The 24,734-nt window shown below is 36.1% G+C and overlaps 1 protein-coding gene across 4 annotated transcripts in view; it reads left to right on the top strand.

Moving 5' to 3' along the window:
* Window positions 1-22,157, top strand: part of RAB28 (RAB28, member RAS oncogene family) — a 93,174-nt gene extending 71,017 nt beyond the window's left edge. The window contains exons 5-8 of one of the 4 annotated variants that reach the window (XR_010942916.1): window positions 6,135-6,238; window positions 10,966-11,043; window positions 17,306-17,382; window positions 21,209-22,157. Coding sequence is in view for 2 of the 4 variants with exons in the window: in XM_067735529.1 (XP_067591630.1) it covers window positions 6,135-6,238; window positions 10,966-11,043; window positions 21,209-21,301 (275 nt within the window). In the remaining 2 variants the exon portion in view is untranslated. Of the gene's footprint in view, window positions 1-2,040; window positions 3,350-6,134; window positions 6,239-10,965; window positions 11,044-17,305; window positions 17,383-19,858; window positions 19,954-21,208 lie in introns of those variants that run through there. The other 3 variants (XM_067735530.1, XM_067735529.1, XR_010942917.1) reach the window with 3 other exon arrangements.
* The last annotated feature ends 2,577 nt before the right edge of the window (window positions 22,158-24,734 follow it).

Raw genomic sequence — 24,734 nt, 5'->3', positions numbered from 1 at the left:
GTGTATCACATCTTTATTCGTTCATCTGTTGACAGACACTTAGGTTGCTTCCATGTCTTGGCTATTGTGAATAATGATGCAATAAACGTGGGAGTGCAGATATCTCATTGAGATTCTGTTTTTATTTCCTTTAGTTATATATACCTAGAAGTAAGAGTGCTAGATCATATGGTAGTTCTGTTTTTAATTTTTTGAGGAACCTTCATACTGATTTCCAGAGTGGCTGTACCAATTTACATTCCCACCCACAGTGCAAAATAGTTCCCGTTTCTCCACATCCTTACCAACATTTGGTATCTCTTGTATTTTTCATGATAGTAATTCTAACAGGTATGAGGTGGTAGTTCATTGTGGTTTTGATTTGCATTTCCCTGATGATTAGTGATGTCGAGCATCTCTTCGTGTACTTGTAGGCCATTTGTATGTCTTCTTTTGAAAAATATCTATTCAGTTCCTCTGCCCATTTTTAATCGGGTTGTTTGTTTCATACAACTATTGAGTTGTATGAATTCTTTATATATTTTGGATATTAATCTCTTATCAGGTATATGATTTGCAAATATTTTCTTCCATTCCATAGGTTGCCTTTTCATTTTGTTGATGGTTTTCTTTGTTGAAAGCTTTTTAATTTGCTGTGGTCCCACTGTTTATTTTTGATTATTTGCCTTTGTCTTTGGTATCAAATACAAAAAAATCATCCCCAAGACCTCACTTACTAGTCATGATTTGTTTTTTTGTTTGTTTGTTTGTTTTTTGGCCAGACTGTGCAGCTTGCAGGATCTTAGTTCTCCAACCAGGGACTGAATCCGGGCCATGGCAGTGAAAGTGCCGAGTCCTAACCACTGGACTGCCAGGGAATTCCCTTTAAGTTCATAATTTTTAATGGCCAAAGAGTATTGTATTGTGGGGTTGTATCATAATTTAATTGTATTTCTATTCTGGGACATTTACATTGCTTCCAGTATTTTTTTTTTATATTACAAATGACTGTGGTGAAGATCTTAATTTATAATTCTTATTATACATCCCTAATGTGTTCCTCAAGATAAACTCTTCCAAATTGTCTTACTTGGTCATAGAGTAGAAATGTTTGTAAGGCTCAACACACATTTTTGAGTCACTTTTCAGAAAGCCCGTAGTACCAGCTCTCAGCAGCACTGGGTTTCTTCTCTCTCTCTCTCTTTCTCTCTCTCTCTTTTTTCATTTTGAAAGGTGAACTCAGTACTTCATTTTTCTCACTTGCATTTCTTTACATACTGAGATTGAATAATGTTTTCACAGGTTTATGTGAAACATTATAAAAGGCCATTTAAGGTGATCTAACATTCTGTAAAATATCATTATTAGTTACATTTCTGAGAAAATGTTACTTCTTAGTGGATTGTTAATATTCCATGAATCCCTGAAATGCGCTTTTGTTAGTATCTCTTTCTTGCTGTAAACCTAAATTATAAAATATGAAATACTGTAATTTGTATTTTTTTAATTTATTAAACTAAAAATTGTACATATTACTCTTTCAAACAGCTTTCCAAGTTGTTATCAAAATTATTCTTGTTAGCCAAAGTTAATTGGCTTCTCTTAAGACTTCTATTTCACATACCATGTGATTTTAAGAACATGGCAGATAGACTTAGTATCTTTATAACTTATTTTCTTTCTTTCCATTTTAATTTCCAGGTCAGGGTAAGTGAGCTAAGTGATTTTTTTTTTTTTTTGCACAGTTGGTTTTGACAGTGAAATATTTGGATTTTCTTGTCTGTCTAACACAGTCTTAGAATTTTTTCATCTTCATGATTTTTTATCCGCATTTATGTCAGCTACACAAGAAAGCCTTTGACATTGATGTAGTTGATTTACCTCCTGCATTCTTATCCTATACAGTTCTGTCCTTCACTTTTCAGACCCCAGTTTCTGTTCTTTCTTAACTTCTGAGATCGTTCCATTCGGCCTTCAGGAACTTACAAATAAGGTATCGATAAAATTCTTGTACATATTCTCAACATCTTTCTTTTTTTTTTTTTTTTTTTTGGTACGCAGGCCTCTCACTGCTGTGGCCTCTCCCGTTGCGGAGCACAGGCTCCAGACGCGCAGGCTCAGTGGCCAAGGCTCACGGGCCCAGCCACTACGCGGCACGTAGGATCTTCCCGGACCGGGGCATGAACCCACATCCCCTGCATCGGCAGGCGGACTCTCAACCACTGCACCACCAGGGAAGCCCTCAACATCTTTCTTGACAAAAGTTTTAAAACTACTTCTGTCACTTAGCTCTCCCATAATGACAGTGCTGCTGTCCCCTGAAGCTCTTTCAAATGTTGTCGTCCCCTTCTTTATCTACTTTATTACTATTACTGGAGTAGTGGTAACTGGTAGTTACCTTCTTGTTACATATTGCTCTTTCCAGAACATTCTCCTTCATCTTCCCTAAAAACCCTTAGATTTGAATATCAAGCCATATGATTATACCTCCTGCTACTTATATTTCTTGGAGTTATCAGCCAACCCCTGAATCACTGCCTTGAATTTCTTGAAGACTTTGGCTTTGGGTCACAGTCACTCCACTACTATTGCTATCATGATTCTTGGTAATTTTAGTACACATACAGATTATCCTTCTAATACTTTTGTGTCTCAGTTCCTTGAATTCTTCATCTGCCATAATCTTGCCACCCACCTACACTAACATATTTGTTCTGGAGACCTAGTCAATATTAGTTTCCATACTCTCTTCATAATATCAGTTATCAGTTTCATGTATCCCAGTCTATTATTTCCTGTCTTTCCACCTCACATCCTTTGGTAACCCAATTCCAGTAATTTTTAAACCTATATAAGACCTTAACATCAGTTGATCTTACCAATTTTTCGTTTTCCTGAACCCCCCTCCTACCAACTTAAATTCCATGGTCTATCAATATAATCACTCCCTTACATTTATTATCTTCAATTACTTGCCCTTCTTTTCAGTAATTGTACATGACTGAGAAAACCCCAGCTCTACTTAAATGCAAATCCTCATCTGCTCAATACCTCCATCCATTGCAGCTGAGTGTACCTGGAACAAAACCTGCAATATACTGTCTCATTTAAAATCCGAGTTAACTATCTTCAAGTGATTTCTCTTTATCTTGTTCATCCCATGTCAAATCCATTAGCATTTCTTATTCGCTTTTTATTCCAAAAATATATTGAGAATTTGCCCCACTTTTTACCATCTCTCTTGCTCCTACTCTTGTCCAAACTACCATCTTCTCTTTCGTAGATTTTTATTATAGCCCCCTCGATGGCTTCTCTGCTTTACATTTGACTACAGTTTATTCTCATCACAGCAGCCCAAACCTTTTAAAATGTAAGTCAGATTACGTCTTTTTTTTCTTTTTCCTTACAACCCCCAATAGCTTCCCATCTCTCTTACAGTGACCTGTATGATTCCTGGCTTTTTAAACTTCATTTCCTGCTGTTTCCCTCTCTTGCTAACTCTTTTCAGCCACTCTGGCCTCCTGGCTTTTCTTTGAATCTCCTAAGTGTAATCTTCCTTTAGGGCCTTTTTCACTGCAGTTCCCTCTGCTTGGAAGGCTTTTCCCCAGATTTCCTTGTTCTTAGCTTTCTTAAGGTCTTTGACCTACCTGTTTGAAATAGTAATTCCTCTCATGTACCTTTATTTATTTTTTTCATAAGATATATCAGCATTTGCCATACACTGTAATTTACTTGTTCGTCTCTTTTCATTAAAATGTCAGTTCATTGTATCTGCAGCCCCTAGGACAGTGCCTGGCCATAGTAGGCACTTAAATATTTGTTGAATGAATGAATGAATGATCAATAAAGTGGTTATCCATTGAAATTGTTAAGCATACTTTAAGCAGGGTGTAGTATGGTTGCGCTAAAAGAAGTTGCATGTTACAATGTTAATGCCTTTGTCCTTCAGTTGCTTAGATATTGGAAGTATATACACCAAAATGTTAACAGTAGTTGTCTCTAGTTAGTGGCATTTTTTATATCGTTTTCATAATTGTCTTTCAGATTTTAATTCCATTTTCAAAAATAAAATACAAGAACTAGCAAAATGATGTTGTTCACTGAAGGTCATAAGGGAGATTAAATCATAGCAGTAAGATTGTTATCACATGTATGTTAGATGAATACTGTATAATAATTTTAAGGATGCTTTTAAAAATAGAAGAAATGAAAGAATTTACCAGTATCTCACTGTAATTTCATCTTCAGAATTTACATTTCTGCATTTTTTAGAGTGAAGTACTCTAGTAACTAAGTCCTCTTAAATGTTGCTCACTAAATTCTAACACAATAGAGGAAAACTTTATACTCAAGCTCTGTGAGGGCTTTTCCTATATCTGCTATAATTCTCAGAGTCTTGGTTATTTAAAATAACTTTTATGATCCTTAATGGTCTTTTATGTTCATAATACTGGTGGTGATTTTTTTAGGACCTGGATTGTATCTTTTTCATCTTTGGGTTCTCACTGCCTACCACAGTGCTTGGTATATAATAGGTACTCAATAAATGTTTATTGAATAATTTTTTATCAATTGATCAGTGATCGTATTAGTCTCTCATGGTTATCTTTGTTAGGAGAAAAACTTTTGCTTGGCTCGTAAATCCCCCAATGCTTATAGTAGTTTATATAAGTAGTTGAGGAGTTGTGGGGTGGGGCTGAGGGGGAGGGAGAGAAGAAAAAAGGAAGAAAAGACACAATGATAGACTCTTCCATTAGAAAAGACAAATGCACATGTTGAATGACAGACTTTATTTTTTTTAACTGGACAGTAATTTCATTGGGGAATTTTCCTAGTGACATGATTTGTTCTTACTCTTGTTGAATTAGGAAAGTATTTTAACTTCAATATTATGATAAACTAGATGTATAAATGTCAGAGCTAATAGCTTAGTATTTTAGTCTTCTACAAATTGATGCCTGTGGTATCTGGACATTTTTTGGCCTCTTCTTGTAAATAAAGTCTCAGTGATGTTTAAGGAATAGCAACTTGTGGCCAGAAAAGAAAAAAAGCTGCATATTATCCAAGCTAAGCAATATAAATGGGGCTAAGGAATCCCCCACTAGATCAAAAATTTCCTAGAGAAAGATCTCTTGAGCTTACAAACTAAAGACCTTCAATATAATTTTAAATAAAGCCTTTTATGTAGTATGAGAGCAATTTTTAGTTGATAATCAATTGCCACTATTATGTAGGCTTACTAGATTTGCAAATTTACAAGTTTTTACAAGTTGGTTGGGTCCCTTCCTCAGGAAATCAGTTTAAGTTTTTTTTTCCTATATTGACTCAAAGAGCCTAGTTGTCCTTAAATCCTGTGAATATATTTGCCTTATAATTTGACAGCATTGAGTGAACACCCTTATAGGGTCTGTAGTGTTGTAAAAAGAGAAACTGTTCAATAAAAGATCACATTTGAAAAAATTAGACTGTGCTGGATAAAACCAGTATTGGATATGAGTACTATGCTTTGCTTTAAAGCACCTACAACTATTCAAGAAAATATATCCTGGCCCATTACTACTTTCAAAATGGATACTTTTAGTTTTGGAAAGCAAATGAGCTGTATCTTTGTGAAATTAAACCATGGCTGTAAATAAAGTAAATATACAATGAAATATAGGTATCTTTTAGCAGAAAATTAGTCATGCATTTGTGTTAACATTAACGTTTATAGAGATTACAAAACTATTGTAATTATTAAAGTAATTAAACTATCAAACCAGATATGCTTGAGTAAGTGCATGTTGCAATTAATCACTATGTTTAAACACATTATACTAAATAGATCTTTTTTGAGTATCATCAATGTGCCTGAAGCTATATAGATAATAGGAATGATAGCCTTCAGTTTTTTGAGCACTTATCATGTGCTGGTCCTTATGCAGTAAACATGGATTAATTCTCAAAGAACTCTATATATGATAGATACATTTGTTATTCCCAGCTTTTAGATTTAGGGACTGAGGCATAAAGAGGTTGAAGAAATTGCCCAGAATTACACAGCTCATATCGAAGCTGGGGTACAGTACTAGAAAATAAGTCAAATTTAAACATGTTAAAAATGTATTGATTAACTAATATTGAATTTTGTTCTCTGTTTTTGTTCACTTTTCTAGTTGATTTGGAGCATATGCGAACAGTAAAACCTGAAAAACACTTAAGGTTTTGCCAGGAAAATGGTTTTAGTAGCCACTTTGTCTCAGCAAAGACAGGAGACTCTGTAAGTAAAATAATGAATACTGAATATTACAAGTGATGTTTTACTTTTATTTTCATAGGAAGTATACTTCTATTACTTAACTTTTGGAACAAATTAATTCCTGTTAAAGACATAAAATATCAGGTTAGATATAACATGTTTATTCTATTTATGTTCCTCTTATAATTCATTTAACATAATTTCATGGTTATTTTAGGGAATTAAAAAATACAAAAGTTAAAAATAATATAAATCACTCATAATCTCAGCATCCAGAGATGACCATTCATAACCTCATATGATTCCTTCTAGTCTTATTTTTCTGATGCTCACAAATATTAGTGCTTCTGCCACTAGTGCTAGTGAATTGCATTTACTGAGTGCCTACTTTGTGATGGGCACTGTACTACTCTGATTATCTCTATTTAATTAAATTAATTTATTTTTTCATATTTGACTGGATGTTTATTGTGTAAATCACCATAACTATTTAAATAAGAAACTTAGAATGATGTTAAAATATTTTTGAAATAGTCCAAAATATCTTCACATATAATTTAGATTTATTTTCCAGCAATCCTAACTGATTATCTCTATTTTATAGAATAGTCTTAGAGAGGTTATGTTGTGGGGGTCCAGGGTACACAGAATAAGTGGTGGAGATAGGATTTGTAAACATAAGGATTGACATTCCAGGGTTCACCATATTAATCATGCTAAATGTTTATTAAAAAGAAAATTGAGATCATAATATAGAAATAATTTTGTTTTTTTAATTTAATATATTTATCTGTAGAAAATTTTATGTCACTTAATATTACTAAATAGATTTAATAATCCATTAGAGTTAATAATCCGTTAAGTAAATGTTCAAAAATTTATCCAACCACGTCCCTATCGTTGGGTATATAGATTATTTCTAAGTTCAGTACATTGTAAAATTTTGCAAAATTTCTAATGTAAAATTTTGTCCATAAGCTGTGATGTTTTGATTATTTCCTTGGAAGGGAATTGAGACCTATTGCCAAATTACCACCAGGAAGCCTACGTTAATTTATACTACCACCAGCATTGTATGAGTGCCATATCACTGTACTCTTTTTAACATTCAGAATTTATTTATTTATTTTTAAATCTTTGTCAATTTGGTAGACAAGGATAAAAAGGTATTTTGCTATTTAAATTTGAATTTCTTTGCTGTTGAGTTTGAAATTTTAAAAATTTAATTACCTATTAATTTTCTGCTTATTATCTGTTTATAATTTTCTATTGCTTTTTAAAATTTCCTATGACCATTTTTATGTTAGGGATAACAGCCATTTGTCATAATTTTTGCAAATATTTTCCACTGCCCAGGTGTTTGTTTGACCGTTAATTTTCTTGACATTTTCAACCAAAGGAAGTTTGAATTTTTTTCTGTGGTTTAATCTTTTTGATGTTCTTCCTGTATGATTTCACTGATGGTTTTTATGCTTAGGGTAAATATTAAATATTTTAAAGGGTATTTAATCTTTTGGGGGGGGTCAGACTCATCTAAAAATGTGACATTTTGGAACCCTTTCCCCAGGATAATGCAAACACGGGCACATACCCACATGTGTCATTTAAAAAATATATAATATCAATATTCCTTGATAAATCCATCCATGGATTAGGCTTTCACCCTCATGTATCTTCCTGGGGGTCTTTTGTCAATTTAGAATTATTTTAACTTCCAGTATTTTAACTTGTGTTTAAACCACTTAGTATCTTTTGTGCACTTATGTTGAACCACCTGTAAAAATCCCCATTGTTTTCTTTTTAAATTCAACTTTGAAATGGTTTGTTCTTGTGAAGTCACTTTAAGACTTGCAGTCATCTCCAATCCCAGTTTACTTCGCTTCATTGCTTAGGGAGTTGAGCTCCTGGCTTACTGTACTTTCTCTAATACTACCTTTGTCATAATTCTTAGTGATTTCAGTATCTTTGTTTTCCACCCCACCTCAGCCACAAACTCCCATGTATTGTCATTACAAATTACTGCAGCCCTTCTGTTATCTCATATTGCAATATCAGGCATCCTAATCACTGACCATCTTGTCTTTCTGGCTCACATCCTTGAATGCCCTAACCCAATCAGTCTGCAACCCCAGCAGGACCTACAAGACATTGATCCTAACACTTTTTCAATGTCCTCCTTTCATGTCCTCATTTTCCTTTCTTTGTAACTTAATCTCATGGCCAATCAAATCACTACCATGCATATACTGTCAAGTCCCTTTCTGCTCATTCACTTTATCTGACTCATTTGGATAAACCTTAACCAAGCCCCTGCCTTTATATGGTTACACTCTTGTATTTGAATGTGGTCAGAGAAAAAAACCCAGAGGCATGCTGGAGGTTTCACTTACATTTCACCGTAGCTAACCTCAAGTGGGCCCTTAATGCTGCTCAGTAATTATGCATGTCCTTAGGCCATTATCTGTCCCCCTCACCTATACCACTGTTTCGTAGCTTCTCTTCTCTCCTCAGATCTTCAAAACTTCCTTGTCCATTCTCTCAGCTGATGCCCTTGTTTCTTATTTTATAAAATATTTTCAACAAACAGAAGACAACTTGCACATAACTCCTGCCACCACATCTACCCCAACTCTCCTTCCCACCCCATATCCCTTCCCGTATCTTCTGTCTCCTCCAAGGTTACTATGGATCTATACTCCTAGCTAGGGTCAACTCCTCCACTGTGCATTAGTCCCATTTCTCTTTGCCTAGTAACAAACATTGCTTAGCAATTCTCACTCCTGCATCATTTTTTTTTTCTATCTACTGGATTATTCTATCAGCACACAAAATATTATGACTTATCTTAAATACAAGAAAACTCTTGATCCCACATCTTTAGCTATTGCTTACTTCCCCCCCAGTTACCAGTGGAATGTTTTGAAAGAGTTGTCTCCAGTTCTCTCCTCCCAGTTTGTCTTGAGCAGTTCCAGTCAGACTTTTGCCCCCAATATTTCACCCCAAAATGCTCTTATTAAGGTCTACCAGTGACCTCCTTTTTGCTAAATTCAGTGGTCAGTTCTTAGTCCTTATCTTACTTGATTTAGTTGCAGCATATAAAATAGTTGATCACTCTCTGCTCTTTGAAATACCTTCTTCACTTAGATTCTAGAGTACTACACCTCCTGGTTTCCTTCCTACCTTGCTAACTACTCTCTTAGTCGCCTTTGCTAATTTCTTATCTCTCCAACTTCTAAGTATTGAAGTGCCCTAGGCTCAATCCTTGGATATCTCTCTTTTTTAAACTTATTCTCTTAGTGACCTCATCTAGTCTCATGGCTTTGGCCAGACCTCTTTCCTGAACTCCAGACTTATATACCCCAGCACTCCTGTTTAGGTGTCTAACAGCCAGTCCCAATTTAATTCAGGTCCAGAACTGAGCTCTTGGTATTCCCTCTTCAGATCTCTCACAGTCTTCCCCACTTAAATAAATGGCAGATCTTCTACCAGTTGCTAAGACCAAGAAAATTTTGGAGTCATCTTTGACTCCTGTCTTTCTTTGACATACCACATCTATCACCAAGTCCTGTTGGTTCTACTTTCAAAATATATCCATAATCTGGTGACTGTTTCTTACCATCTCCACTGCTACCACTTAGTTTCAAGCCTCCATCATCTCTTACATTAGTGTCCTTGATGATTTCTCTTTTTTACCCTTGATCTTCTATAGTGAATACTCAATACAACAACCAGGTTGACCTTGTTAAATAGAAGTCACATCAATCCACCCTCCATTTCACTCAGAGTGAAAGCCAAAGTTCTTCACATAGTTTACCAGATCTTACATGATTTGTACACTCTTAATCTCTCTGCTAGTTTTCTTCTTACAAGCCCCTTTTTCTCTCCATTCCACCGCACTAGCTTTCTTATTTCTCCTTGAACATTGACCATCAGTGAACTATAATATATAATGCTCTTCGGGGTACAAATGACATAAACCTTTTGGGGATATGTATCTCTTTTTGATTAGGGATCGAAGTTAAATTAGTAAAGTTGTGATAAATATTCAGTAAGTAATCATGAGATAAGTAGGGATAAGAATATGATAGAGCACTTACAGAACAAAGACAAGTTATGCATTAGAGTCGGTGACTGATTCGTGTCTATAGATTTTTGTTTAATGATAATGGAGTATGCTGCTCATTTTCTGTTTGATAAAATACAGTAAAGATTATAAGTTTTTTGCTCAAGAGATATGGAGAATTTATTAAAATTGATGAGAACCACAAAGATTATTAAAGAGTTGTGAATTAAGACCTTTGAAGATAGGCTAATGCCAGATCAAAAGACTATTGTAGAACTGGCAGCGAGAAACTTTACCCAGGTAGTAAAGTATAGACTAATTTATTTTCATTTTCTTCAGGACTTATAGGAGTTTGTTATTATGCTAGTAGTTTTTTTTTTTAATTTGGTAGCTGTAATTAATTGTCTTATGTTAAATCTTTAAAAGCATAAGTTTTTAGGGATAAACGTATATTTAGACCAGTTCAGTGAAGTGTATGGCTTTTCAGATTATGGTTTAATCATTTAAAAAATTATTATACTTAAAATGTTGCTGTATTTGACAAATAAAGCTATTTTTGGAATAACCTGGTACATCATATTTTTTGCAGTTTTTGCTGTTTATCACTTTTTAGAAAGTTCAATTTATTTGAAGGTAACTTAAACATGCCTGTTTTAAATCATTTAAACCTGTTTTTGTTATGTAGGTCTTCCTGTGTTTTCAGAAAGTTGCTGCTGAAATCCTTGGAATCAAGTTAAACAAAGCAGAAATAGAACAGTCACAGGTGATTATATTGAACTGTATATTTTAAAAAATAATTTATTTCTTAAAAGACATTAATTTTCACCCTGAATCCTTTTACATTCATGCATTCTATGTACATATCCCTAAAAGCCTTAAAAATAGATTGTGTGTATGAATCAGTGTTTATTGCAGAAGATGGAGGATGTTAACTTTTTGCCAAATGATGGAACCTCATTGAAACCTCATTTTGTCCGTTTTGTTGGAAAAATGAGATTAATGCAATAAAAATTTCATCAGTGGTTAAATAATGGGTTAAGGAACTGACTGTATTATTTTGTACTTCTTTATTAAAGTTCTTCTTCCATGATTACTGTACAATATCCTTTTTATATTTTATACAAAATCCCAACTATAATATTTATCAAAGGTTAGTCTTAACTAGTAAGAATTTACCCCATTTGGCATCTTCCACGTTTGCATTGGTAAAACATTAATTTTTCTAAAGTCTTGCTCTCTGTTCTTCTCTAAAAGGTCCTGCCTTGTAATGATATTAATTCTTCATGTTATTTTATTGTTAATTTAATAATGGTATTAATTATTGAGGCTTTCTGAATTCTTTCACTATTTGTAGACAGTTCTCTTAGACTAAGAAATAAATATGAATACCAATAATCAAGCATTTAAAAATACCACTACAATAGCATACCAATTCACATGTTTGATTGAATGAAAAATCAGAGCAAGAGCCTGTAGTTTAAAGTCAGGCTTCGGAAGTGATTTGCTTAGAAGCAACATATAAATTACACTTTCCCTTAATCCCCTCCACTCTGTCCCTGCTCTGTGAAGCTAAAAAAGGTATAACAATCTTTCCCCATCGTTAAATTTTTCTTTTATTCTTTTAGAGTTAGTTCTGTCATGGTCGCTCTTTGTGTGTGCATGTGTGTGTGTGTTTAAATAACTTGAGCAGATATCAATTGAAAATTGTTTAGGGAGGGTGGGAGGGAGGGAGACGCAAGAGGGAAGAGATATGGAAACATATGTATATGTATAACTGATTCACTTTGTTATAAAGCAGAAACTAACACACCATTGTAAAGCAATAATACTCCAATAAAGATGTAAAAAAAAAAAATAAAAAGAAAAGAAAAAAAAGAAAATTGTTATGCTGATATGGCTGTTTCTAGAATTTCATTAAAATATTTGGAACTCTGGAAATCTGCTACTTTTATTTCTCATTATTCAAAAGACATTTCAGCACTTACTGTGGCCAGGCACAGTGTTCCGATATTTGTGCCATATAAATTGCTCCCAGACACAAAAATAGCTACTTCGTTTTGGCCTAGGAGGATGGATACAAGAAAGAGAAATTACAGTAATTTGCTTGATAGTACTGACCTTGGCAGACCCCAGAGGTCAAGTGATTCCTCTGCTTTTTAGCTTCACTTCCTAAATGATGTTTCTCCCTGGTTAGATAGTCTATGAATGATTATCAAACAATCATAAATGATTTATTGGTCATATAAGTGTGGTTTAGTGGTAGATTCAGAGGAGATTTAAAAGAGTTTAAGATGCAGTCCCGGGCTTCCCTGGTGGCGCAGTGGTTGAGAGTTCGCCTGCCGATGCAGCGGACACGGGTTCGTGCCCCAGTCCGGGAAGATCCCACATGCTGCGGAGCGGCTGGGCCCGTGAGCCATGGCCACTGAGCCTGCGCGTCAGGAGCCTGTGCTCCACAACAGGAGAGGCCACAACAGTGAGAGGCCCGCGTACTGCAAAAAAAAAAAAAAAAAAAAAAGATGCGGTCCGTGCTTTCAGTGAAGAAAATTAATATGTGCTAGGCACTGTGTTATCTCATTTTACCCTTATAATAACTCTGTGGGGCAGGTGGCACTTCATCATTTTATGGGTAGAAAACTGAGACTGTGGAGAGGTTAAGTAACTTGATCTATTAATCTACAGCTAGGCAGTGTTGGAGGCAGGATTTGAACTCAGACCTGTCTGATAGCAGTGCCCCTAATGTTTCCATTCCGCCATATTAGGGGAAGATTTACTGGGTAGTTTGTAGTAGGGAGTTGAAAAAGAAGCTGGCATGAAAAAGTTGAAAGCTTAGGTTGTATTTTGGAAACAGAAGAGTAGTTTGGTTAAAATAAATGACCATTTGTGTTAGAGTGTGCAGGGAATTTGAGAAAAAGATTGTGGAGATTTATGAATGCCAAGTTGATAAGTTTTATCTCATGTATTGACAGTGGAAAATAATTTTAAGCAGGGAAATAAATGAAAGCAGTTTTTAGATAGGGTTAATCTAATGGGATTTGTGTGTGTGTGTGTATGGATGTGAAAGAGATTGAAAGCAAGGAGACTGGGTTACTGTCCTCATGTGATAAGGACCAGAATTGGGGTGGAAGGGAAAGAATGGATGTAAGAGACATTTCACAGAAGAATCAATAGGACTTGTGGAATGACTGGATAAAAGGGAGAAGTCCAAGATCACGTTGAGGTTTCTCACCTGAGGAATGGAGAACAGGGGAGACCCAATGATGAGGCCCCCCTGGAGGAGAAGGTGTACTGGTGTGGCACAGGAGGCTTCACTGAGAAGGGAGTGTACATCGCTTGAGCCCCAAAGCGGTGCTTAGGTTCAGTGACAACTCCAGAGAGATGGAGTAACTGGGATACTTTTGAAAGACAGAGTTCTAGGGAAACTTTATTAATATTTGTAGCTCACTCCTAGTCACAAGAGCCAAAGAGTTACTGTTTGGACTTTAGAGATGGACTTAACATCTAGGCATATTTTAACAAAAGCAGCATCAGATGTGTTAACTACATAGTTCCCCAGCCTCCCTATACACCCCACCTTGTTTGTTAGTGTACCCCATCTTCTTTATTATGCTATGAAGTTTAATTCTGTCTTCAGTTTCTTGGTGCTGACTTTGAATTCATTCATTTGAAGATGAAGTCAAGCTGCTAGAGCCCTCCTTTATTGTGTTTGTCAGAATCCTTTGTATAGGAAAACCTCCTTCTCCATTCCTGATATCAATGAATTTGGTGTTTTTGCCAGTTAAATTATTTATTTCACAGTGGAAACATTTTTGAAAGTTCATTATTTTTTTAAATTTTATTTATTTATTTTTAATATTTTTAAAAGTTCATTATTTTTAAAAGATGTTTCTAAGAACCTACTTGCAAGCTGTGTTAAGCACAGTTTTTTTTTTAATTGAAATGTATTTGACACAACATTTGACAGGACAACATCTTTCTTGTCCCCCCCATCTCCTGGAAACCACCATTTTATTCTTTGTTTTTACAAGTTTGGCTTTTTAAAATTCCACATATGAGTAATATCCTACAGTACTTGTCTTTCTCTGTCTGACTTATCTCATTTTGCACAATATGCTCAAAGTCTCTTCATGTTTTCACAAATGAGAGTCCTCCTTTCTCCTGGCTGAATAATATTACATTGTGTGTATATATATATATATATATATATATATATATATACACACACACACACACACCACATTTTCTTTATTCACCTATCAATGGACACTTAAGTTGTTTCCATATTTTGCTTATTATAAATAACACTGTAATGAACATGGGGGTGCATATACCTTTTTGAGTTATTGTTTCATTTTCTTCGGATAAATACCCAGAGGTGGACCTGCTGGATGGTATGGTAGTTCTATTCTTAACTTTTTGAGGAAACTCCATATTGTTTTCCAGTAGCTGCACCAATTTACATTCCCACCCGTAGTGCATAAGGGTTTCCTTTTCTCCACATCCTCACCAGCACTTCTCTCTTATATTCTTTTTTTTTTTTTTTGTGGTATGAGGGCCTCTCACTGTTGTGGCCTCTCCCGTTGCGGAGCACAAGCTCCTGACACACAGGCTCAGCGGCCATGGCTCACGGGCCCAGCCGCTCCGCGGCATGTGGGATCTTCCCGGACCGGGACACGAACCCATGTCCCCTGCATCGGCAGGCGGACTCTCAACCACTGTGCCACCAGGGAAGCCCCCTCTTATATTCTTGATGACAGCCATTCTAACAGATGTGAGGTGCTATCTCATTGTAGTTTTAATTTGATGATTAGTGATATTGAGCATCTTTTCATGTACCTGTTGGCCATTTGATGTCTTCTGAAAGTTCATTTAAAACCAAAGAAGTTCAGATTTTGTATCTATAGAGAGTGGGGGAGTAGGGAGGAAAGGGAGGGAGGGAGAGAGAGAGCTTATGCACCTGTTTTCTGTAGTTTTTATGTCATTTGAAAGATTCCTGAGGGAATTCGGTGTCACAAAGTGATAAAGTGTTTTGTATTATTTTATACAGAAGGAGCTAGACTATAGACTCACCAGTTACACACAAGTTGACACTATAGTAATTTCATTTGTGACAAATATTTATAATAAGGTTTTAGTCTTAGTTCCATTCACTGATTATTTAAAGAGATTCTGCTATTTTAATTCTAACCTAGATTATTCCTGTTTGGGAGTCATATAAAATGAGTTATCAACACACTTTACAAGCTTTTCAAGGAAGGGAAGAGGGAGAAAAGAAAGGGAATGCAGCTTATTAATACAGCAAACACTTTTTGAGAGTCTACTTTTTGCCAGAACACTAGAATCTGGGATACAAAGATGAATAAGTTAAAGTCCTTGTCCTCAAGGACTCCCAGAATACATGAAGGCAGACAAATATGTTAAGTATGCTCTAGATGCATTTTTTACAATTCCCAATTAGTGGCATTTTCACTGGCCAGTTAATAAACTATGACTTTGTTTGGTTTGAACTAGGTATGCATTAGTTTATTTTCTTTTTTATTGAATTATAGTTGACTTAAAATATTATATTGGTTTCAGGTGTACAACATAGTGATTTGATATTTTTACAGATTACACTCCATATAAAGTTATTTAAAAATATTGGCTGTATTTCCTGTGCTGTACATTACATCCTTGTATTTTATTTATTTTATACCTAGGAGTTTGTACCTCTTAGTCCCCTTCCCCTATCCTGCCCCTTCCCTCTTCTCTCTCCCCACTGGTAACCACTAGTTTGTTCTCCATTATCTGTGAGTCTATTTCCGTTTTGTTATATTAGTTTGTTTGTTTTATTTTTTAGATTCCACAAATAAGTGAAAGCACATAATATTTGTTTTTCTCTATCTGACTTATTTCACCAAACATAATAGCCTCCAAGTCCATCCATGTTGTTGCAGATGGCAAAATTGCATTCTCTTTATGGCTGAGTAATATTCCATTGTGTGTCTGTATGTGTGTGTGTTTGTGTGTGGCACATCTTCTTTATCCATTCATGTGCTGATGGACACTTACATGACTTCCATGTCTTGGTTATTATAAATAATGCTGCTATGAACATTGGGGTGCATATATCTTTTCAAATAATGTCTTCATTTTCTACAGATATATACCCAAGAATGGAATTACTGGATCATATGGTATTTCTATTTTTAGTTTTTTGGGGACCCTCCATAGTGTTTTCCATCGTGGCTGCACCAATTTGCATTCCCACCAACAGTATACTAGGGTTCTCTTTTTTACACATTCTTGCCAACTTGCTATTTCTTGTCCTTTTGACAGTAGTCATTCTGACAGGTGTGAGGTGATAATCTCATTGAGGTTCTGGTTTGCATTTTCTTGATGATTAGCATTGTTGAACGTATTTTCATGTGTCTTGGCCATCTGTATGTTTTGTGTGGAAAAATGTCTATTCAGGTCCTCTGAACATTTTTAAATCTGTTTTTTTTTGTTGTTGTTGTTTTGTTTTTTTTATATTGAGTTGTATGAGCTTTTTCTATATTTTGGATATTAACTCTTTATCAGATATATCATTTGCAAATATTTTCTCCCATTCATTAGGCGGCCTTTTCGTTATTTAATGCTTATTTAATGTGGCCTTTTTTTGATGCTTTCCTTCTCTCTGCATAAGCTTTTTTTTTCTTTTTTTAACATCTTTATTGGAGTATAATTGCTTTACAATGTAGTGTTAATTTCTGCTGTACAACAAAGTGAATCAGTTATACGTATACATATATCCGCATATCCCCTCCCTCTTTCGTCTCCCTCCCACCCTCCCTATCCCACCCCTCTAGGTGGTCACAAAGCACTGTGCTGATCTCCCTGTGCTTCTCTGCATAAGCTTTTAAGTTTGAGTAGGTTCCATTTATTTATTTTGCTTTTACTTCCCTTGCCTGAGGAGACAGTTCCAATAAAATATTGCTAAGACCTATAGATCATATTCCATTTTTTTTCTTTCACTATTTACTTTTAAAATTTATTTTTTCATACAGTTTCAAAACCAGATGGGATAAAACCATGTAGATAAACCTTGCGTTTTACAGATTAGGAGATGGTGAAGACCAAAGAGGTGAAGTAACTTGCCCAAAGTTGTGAATGTTACTGGCAGCCTATAATGGCACATTATACAGAAAAAAAAGCTCCCACTGTGTGTAAAGTATCATGCTTTTCAAAATGTTATATCCATGCTTTTAAATGGTAACCTATAATCTCTGCACTTTGAATTTGTATCAGTCATAGTATTCTTTAATTTATTTAATATTCTTTAATAGTTTACACATCTGTTTTCCATGCTAGACCCTTATGCGTCTCAAAAAACAGAGATCATGTATTATTTATATGAATATTTCCAATACCTAGAATAGTGGTTTGCTTTGAATGAGTGATAGTGACAGGTGTTTCAGCTGTCAAAGTATGTTTACTCCATATCCTGAGCATGATAAACTATGACTTTTGCAAAGGTAAATTTGTTACTACTATCTGGACTAAAACACAGTTGTAGAATTGACCAAATTTATCTTTAGTGTCTTCCGAAGAGTCAGTCTCTACTGCTTATACCTTACCTCAACTCCTAGGTTGCTTGCTTTCTTACCCTTATGGAGAGCTACCATTTCCAGTATCCGCTCACAACTCTTTGACAAAACAAGGGTTAAGCTGGTGTTCAACCACACAGCTCCCTTCCTCTTAGGGCCACTGCATTATTTTCACTCAACTGACTAATAGCAGAGAGTAATTGAGTGTACTTTGTGGCTCCAAAAATAAAGGTGGGTATTTTGTAGGAAACATTTTCTCTGAAAATGTCAGTGAATGAATGACTTGTAAACAAGCCGACTACTGTGAAATCACCTATCATGAAGTTTATGACATGGAAATTATGCTTTATTTTACTCATAGAAAGCAAAGCTCTGAATATGCAGAGCTTTGGTTCTGGCTTCCAGTTCAGGAACTTTGTGCAAAGCTTTATGTCAAACAGCCAAGGCCCCCAAGAAAGATGTTGCCTTGTTAGTTCTTCATTAATTTGATGAGAATTAATGGTGAAAATCCAAGTCATTTATGTTAGTCAATAACTTTGACCAGAATGTCTTGACCACAGGTCAGTAACCTGGTTGTGTTTATAGGATAGGGTTTAAACCATCATTTTGGAGGATCAACGAGTTGCTTACTGATTATGAAAATCCCTTCTCTTTATTGTAACCCATAGTTTGGTGTGAAACAATTAGTTTTGGGGAGGCCAGATGCTGGTGTTCAGCGTTTCACTGATGTACCCCGCCTCATACGTCATGTGGCAGTTGGTAATGCTTCTGTTGATAGCATCAGGCTGAGTGCCTAGTAAATCATGAGTCTTATCCAGGAGTTAATACTGCCTGCTAGAGAACTGAAGCAGAGCCCATCCAAGGCTAATATACCGTAGTGTCCTGTTCATTCACTCTCAGTTGTTTATCCTGTCTTTATAAACATTATCACAAGCAGCAACCTGATTAACATGTTTTTTTCTGTATGTGCTAATTAATAGACGCTATTATGAAGGAAGATATTTCTGAAATAAATATTTGAATTCATTAAAAGCGAGGATAGTTTCAAGTCCAAAAAATTGGGGGAGTGTGTTATCTCTGTCATATTTGTCATATGTGGTCTTTTCATCTTAAGGGTTATAGCAATCAAAAAACCTAACTAGTTTTGATTCTTTATTTAGCGAAACTCTTAGATATTTGAAAACAACAGCTGTTGTGCTTAAATATTGTATGTCAGAATTTTTTTTAAAATGATAGAAAAGTGTGTTTTGAACTTATTTATTTCTGTATGGAATTTGGAAACATGGAGGTTAGGGTTGTGTGAGGGGTGGGGGAATGAGCTTCAAAAGAAAGTCTTTGAAAAGTAATAAATATTATTAAATGTAAAAACTGTAAATGACATATAGCTTCCTCTGATTTATGCATCCTCTCCCCACCTTCAAAGAAAATGAATCACTCCTTCTTTGTTCCCACAACATATTTTTAAGTCCACTAGTAAAGCACTTATCTGGTATGACAACTAGCTGTGTACATGTTCTCTTCCCATTAGGTCCATAGCAACTTATGAACAAATCCTGTGTAATTCATCATTTGTTCCTAGTGTAGAGCAACTGGCACATAGTAGATCCTCAGTAATGTTTGTAAAAAGAAATTGAATTGGTACCTTGGCTGCACTTTAGCATAGAAAAGCCCCCAAATTCTTAGTTGCCCTCTGAAATATTGGGCGTTATATATATTATGTGTAATTGTGATATCAAAAATAGAACCCACAGCTTCTCTGAGAGGTTCAGTAGGCATGTCTATTTCAGTAATTAAATAGAATTGTAGAGAACAATGTTTCTTGGATCTTTGTTCATTTTCTTTACTTTTATATGCATATATTTTGCTATTTCTTTTGTGACATGTTTAAATTTATGTGTGTATTTCTTTTTCTCCTTTGGTGTTTGTTCCCTTCTATTTTCAGTCATTGAGTAAACTTTCCATTTTTCTTTCTTTTTTTCCTCTTCTGCATCTTATGTTGTATGGAATTGACAGCATATTGTCAGGGCAGAAATAGTGAAGTACCCGGAAGAAGATAATCAACATACCAACTCTGCTCAGAGTAGAATCTGTTCAGTACAGTAGTGCAGGTATTAATTGATAAACTGTTGCAGTTTGGGGGAGGAGGGTGGGGAGAACTAGTGAATGCTGTCTTGTTCTTTATTCTTTAGGAATAGAGAAGTTCAAATGATTATTGTACATTACTGGGAATTAATATTGCATAAGTCCTGGTTTAGAACTTTGAAAAATTGATCCTTTGCTGGGAGACTTATGACTTACACAAGGAATTGGGAAAAAAATTAAAATAATATTTCAGTTACTTTCAAATGTATTTGTCTTTATGGTTGTGTTTATTACATGTGCAGTGAAGTGGAGAATTGAGGTAGTTATTTCATTATTCATTCCTTACCATTTTTTCCTGAAATAGCCTGGTAATTGAAAGAGTATTTTTAAAATTTGCCTTGAGTTACCCTTCTTTGTCTGCTTGTGTGTGCAGAGTTAGTAAAAGAGTTGAAAACAGTAAAGGATGTGTTTTACTTTAAATAATTACTTAGAGATGAATGTTAGGGCATATTGCTAAATTCATTGTTTAAGATATTCCTTGAAGTGTGTGTTAGAGGGAAGGAAGGAAGAGTTAAAAGTGTCTTTTGGTTTAAATTATTTTAAAAACATGAATATGAGGTAATTTTCTAACTTTCTCATTATTCTATATTTTGTTAGAGTCATTATTCATAACCAATAGTGAGCTATTTGGAAGTAAGTTAGGAATTTGGGAGAACAGTTTTAAAAATTGGGTTGCTTAAAACATTTCTTCTTTATATGTAACTTCTCTGACATTTATATCTCTTCACTAACTCACAAATTGATAAACATTCTTTAAAAAGTTATGACTGGATATAATGATTTATGGAAATATTAATAAATAATGATATTCTTTGAATGGTGAGATCTTATCTATTAAGATATATAAATGATTAATTTTAATTCCTTTGCTTTAAATTATAACCAGGGCTTAATTTTTCATATTGATTTGCCAATTTTTTATTAGACTTTTGGTAACCTCAAGTTATTATTGTCATAAAACCAGAGAAGACTCAGTAAAAGAAATGCTATTACATCCTTAACAGAATTACCCCTGCCCCGCTACTCCCTCACCCTCCACCAAAATATATCCCAGCTTGACCTTAGTTGGTCCTGGCTGGTTCTTTTAATATCAGCTCCTGCTTCATTTATGATGTCTATCATCAGGAGTTCACCAAAGTTCAGAAAATAAAAATATACTTTAAGGAGCTCTTTCTAAATGTTCTGATGTCCTGATAATAACTTTGTTTTCTTTTATGACAGAGGGTGGTGAAGGCAGATATTGTAAACTACAACCAGGAACCTATGTCAAGAACTGTTAACCCTCCTAGAAGCTCTGTGTGTGCAGTTCAGTGAGCACATTTTTCTTCTGTATTGATAGTTCTGGCTCCCCTTCGCCTCTGTGTGGGCTCAAGGACCTGTAGAAACTTGTTTTATCAGTGACCATCTCTGTAGTTCAGTTAACGCTTTCCTCTCAACTCGCTTCATCATTGCCTGTTGCCTCAGCCGCAGGCAGCTCCTTGGACTGGAAAAAATTCAACTTTGGGACCACACACTTTGAATTCAAAATGGAAAGCCCGTTCTCTGGAATTAGACTGCTTCATTGAAAAAGAATAATGTTGGTTCTCTTTATGTCCTCACTTCTTTTTTCCCTGATGTAAGTTGTTTTAAACAAATATGAAAACTGTCTAAGTCTTGATCATCAGCCAGGATTTTGCCACAGCACAGTTTCATACTCTTATCTGAACTCATACCTGGCGAAGTATGTTTCAGAGTACAAACATTTAAACGAGTAATATATTTTATCTACAGATACTTAAGAAGGCATTCTCTTGCTGTCTGTTGTGACTAAAAATATATAAAGCTGTATCTAACTGAAAATGCTTGAAATAAAGCTATAATAGAAATATTTTTTTCATTTTTTTAAAAAGAGCCTAAATACTTTATATTTTAGCTGTAGCTCACAAAGTAGTGAGTATTGGATATTGTATTTTTATTATTGTATCATGATCATTACGTGTTGTGTAATACTCAGGTTAGATGGCTTTGTGAATTCTGATAAATGTTCAGCTGATGCTCCATGTGGACTTTCTCCTGCCAGCTGTGTAAGAGTACTTCCAGAATGAATTATGACTATTGTTGGATCATCGTGGATCAGACTGTACCTGATGTTCAGATGTTTTTCTCCTGCAAATAAATTTATTTAAATTACTTTGGGGGGAGAATTTTCTTTCAGCCATCTTCCCTTTAGTTACAGAAAAACAAAGTGTTTTTGGATACAAATCAGTGATCATGTGAAGTTTAATAAACATTCAGTCACGTAGAGTTGTTAGGGTATTTGTTGGACTAGTTAAAATCAGACCCCATAGCCTGGCATTTCAGGAGCTCCATATCAGCTGCATCCTACCCGCCTACCTTTTCTCATGCTACTCTTCGGTGTACTGCCTGCCTCTGTGCCAGTGGAACCACGGCTCACTCCTGTGTGACTGATGCTTTCTGATGCTCTGCCTTCCTGTCTTTGCTGCACAGGTCCTTCTGCCTGGAATTCCTTCCCCCTCTCTAAATGTCTGCCTTCTTTCAGTCAGCCTTTAGACACCATGAGGGCAGGGCTCTCTCTGTCTTGGTAACAGTTGTGTTGCGTTTTTTGTGTGCAGGCACAGTGCCAGGCTGGCATATGGGTGCTCTGTATTGGCCACATCGAAACGGGATGAATGCTTCTCCTCTGCAAAACCACTGCTGTCTCCATAGCTGCAAATTCCACGTGAGCACCTCTTGGATGGCCATTACACCTTCCAGCCTTGCATCACAGTTATTTGTGTCTTTGTGTTTTATTGTTCATAGACCATGAGCTTATTGAAGGACAGTCCTGGGTCTCTATTTTCTCATGTCCTTCAGGAGTGCCTATCAGGGTGCGTTCCTCATAGGAGACTTGCCAGAGGTGTGTGTAGAAATTTTGGACATTTAATCTTACAGCCATAAGGGATTTTAGAAAACTTGTTATTTCACATCTTGTGTGGCTAAGGAAACCGAAGTCTGGAGGGAAAAAGGAACTTGCCAGAGGTGGGAAAGCCCCTGGTGGTTCTGGTGCTGGGTGAGCAGGACTGCTTCTGGCTCTCCCTGCTGTCCCAGGACCTGGGCAGGGGCAGGCAGGGCCGTGAGCTGCTCTGGTATAATCATATTAAAAAAAAAAAAAAAAAGAGAGAAAAAAAGGAACTGGCAAGAGGTCATGGTAGACCCCATAGGAGGTAGACCCCATAGGAGATCTTCTGTCCCTCAGCCAGGGTGACACTTTTTCAAGAGTGGTTTGAAATTTAAAAACTGGGGGGCTTCCCTGGTGGCGCAGTGGTTGAGAGTCCGCCTGCCGATGCAGGGGACACAGGTTTGTGCCCCGGTCCGGGAAGATCCCACATGCCGCGGAGTGGCTGGGCCTGTGAGCCATGGCCGCTGAGCCTGCGCATCCGGAGCCTGTGCTCCGCAACGGGAGAGGCCACAGCAGTGAGAGGCCCGTGTACTGAAAAAAAAAAAAAAGAAAAACATCGTGACTGCTGTACTTGTTAGACATTGAGTCCAGTCTTTCATTACTTTGATTTCTGTATTTTTCATTTTATAGCAACTAAGCAGCATTTTTAAGCCTTTCAAGGTGGCATGCCCTTCAAGATAGTTGTTTATCCTTCCTTTCAACATCTTTCTAATATATGCTGGTCAGTCTGCTAGGGCCTTTAGCAGAATATAAAGTTGAGTAAAAGATTTCAACCCTCAAGGACCCTACAGTCTAGTGGGAGAGATGTTTGTTATTGTTGCTGCTGTTTTAAAGCTGTGACTGATTGAAGTCTACTACTGAACTAAACTTACCCAAGGCTTTACATTCAGTAAGGGGTGAGGCCATGCCCTTTTGATCATTTCATGTCATTTATATATGTATGTGAAAATTTGAAGAGTTTTCAAAAGTTCTTTTTTTTCAGTCCCAATTATTGCAGTACTAAAAGGTATAACTTAACACATATGTATGATTGTACAGGCATCTGGAGAAGGCTGAGAGAAATTATATAGGGTCTATGATCAGACCAAAATACTTTAGTTATGTGTTTATAAAGTCAGAGCACCGAATGGGCCTGAACGGGGCAGGCAAGAGAATGGCCTTTGTGGGCTTGCTCTGTCCGGGACATTTCCAGGCCCTTATCACATGAGCTATTATATTTTCACCCTGATCTATGAGAAGGTTATCACTGTTCCTGTCATGCACATGAGGACATTGAAGTGGGGAGTGAGTGATTACACCAAGTCCCTCTTCGAGTAAGTGGTAAAGCCAGGGTCCACACAAACCATTTCTGAGATGGGATGGCCTAGGCTGGGTACCGAATTAGGTTGCCTTCCATTTGTGAAGATCACAACTGACCTTCCTGGGGGTTGACCAGGCCTGGGTGTTATGTTGTTCTTTTGAGAAGTGGTGATGGCCAGTGCTGGCCATCACCACTTTCTCACACCGACCATCTAGACCAGCAAGCTGTGTGTCCAGAGAGGCTAGTGTTTGTAAATTTGCCCTCTGATCGCTGAGGTAAGGACAGAAAAATACCTCCCCTGCCTTTGGTCTCATTGGTTTTATGTCTCTCCCCTCTAAGCTTGACCAGTCATTGAGAGCCTTTGGCTCAAGGAAAGCAAGCACAGTGAACATGCAATAGAGCATATGGCCAAAGCAGATTTCTGAATTCCATATTACAATTTTCCCCATACCTCGGGTTTTATTTTTGAAACAAAAACGTAGGATTCATGCTTATTTTACTTTGACTGT

This window comes from Pseudorca crassidens, chromosome 4 (genome assembly GCF_039906515.1).
Source record: "Pseudorca crassidens isolate mPseCra1 chromosome 4, mPseCra1.hap1, whole genome shotgun sequence".
Taxonomy (NCBI): Eukaryota; Metazoa; Chordata; class Mammalia; order Artiodactyla; family Delphinidae; genus Pseudorca; species Pseudorca crassidens.
This window is presented reverse-complemented; position numbering and strand designations above follow the sequence as displayed.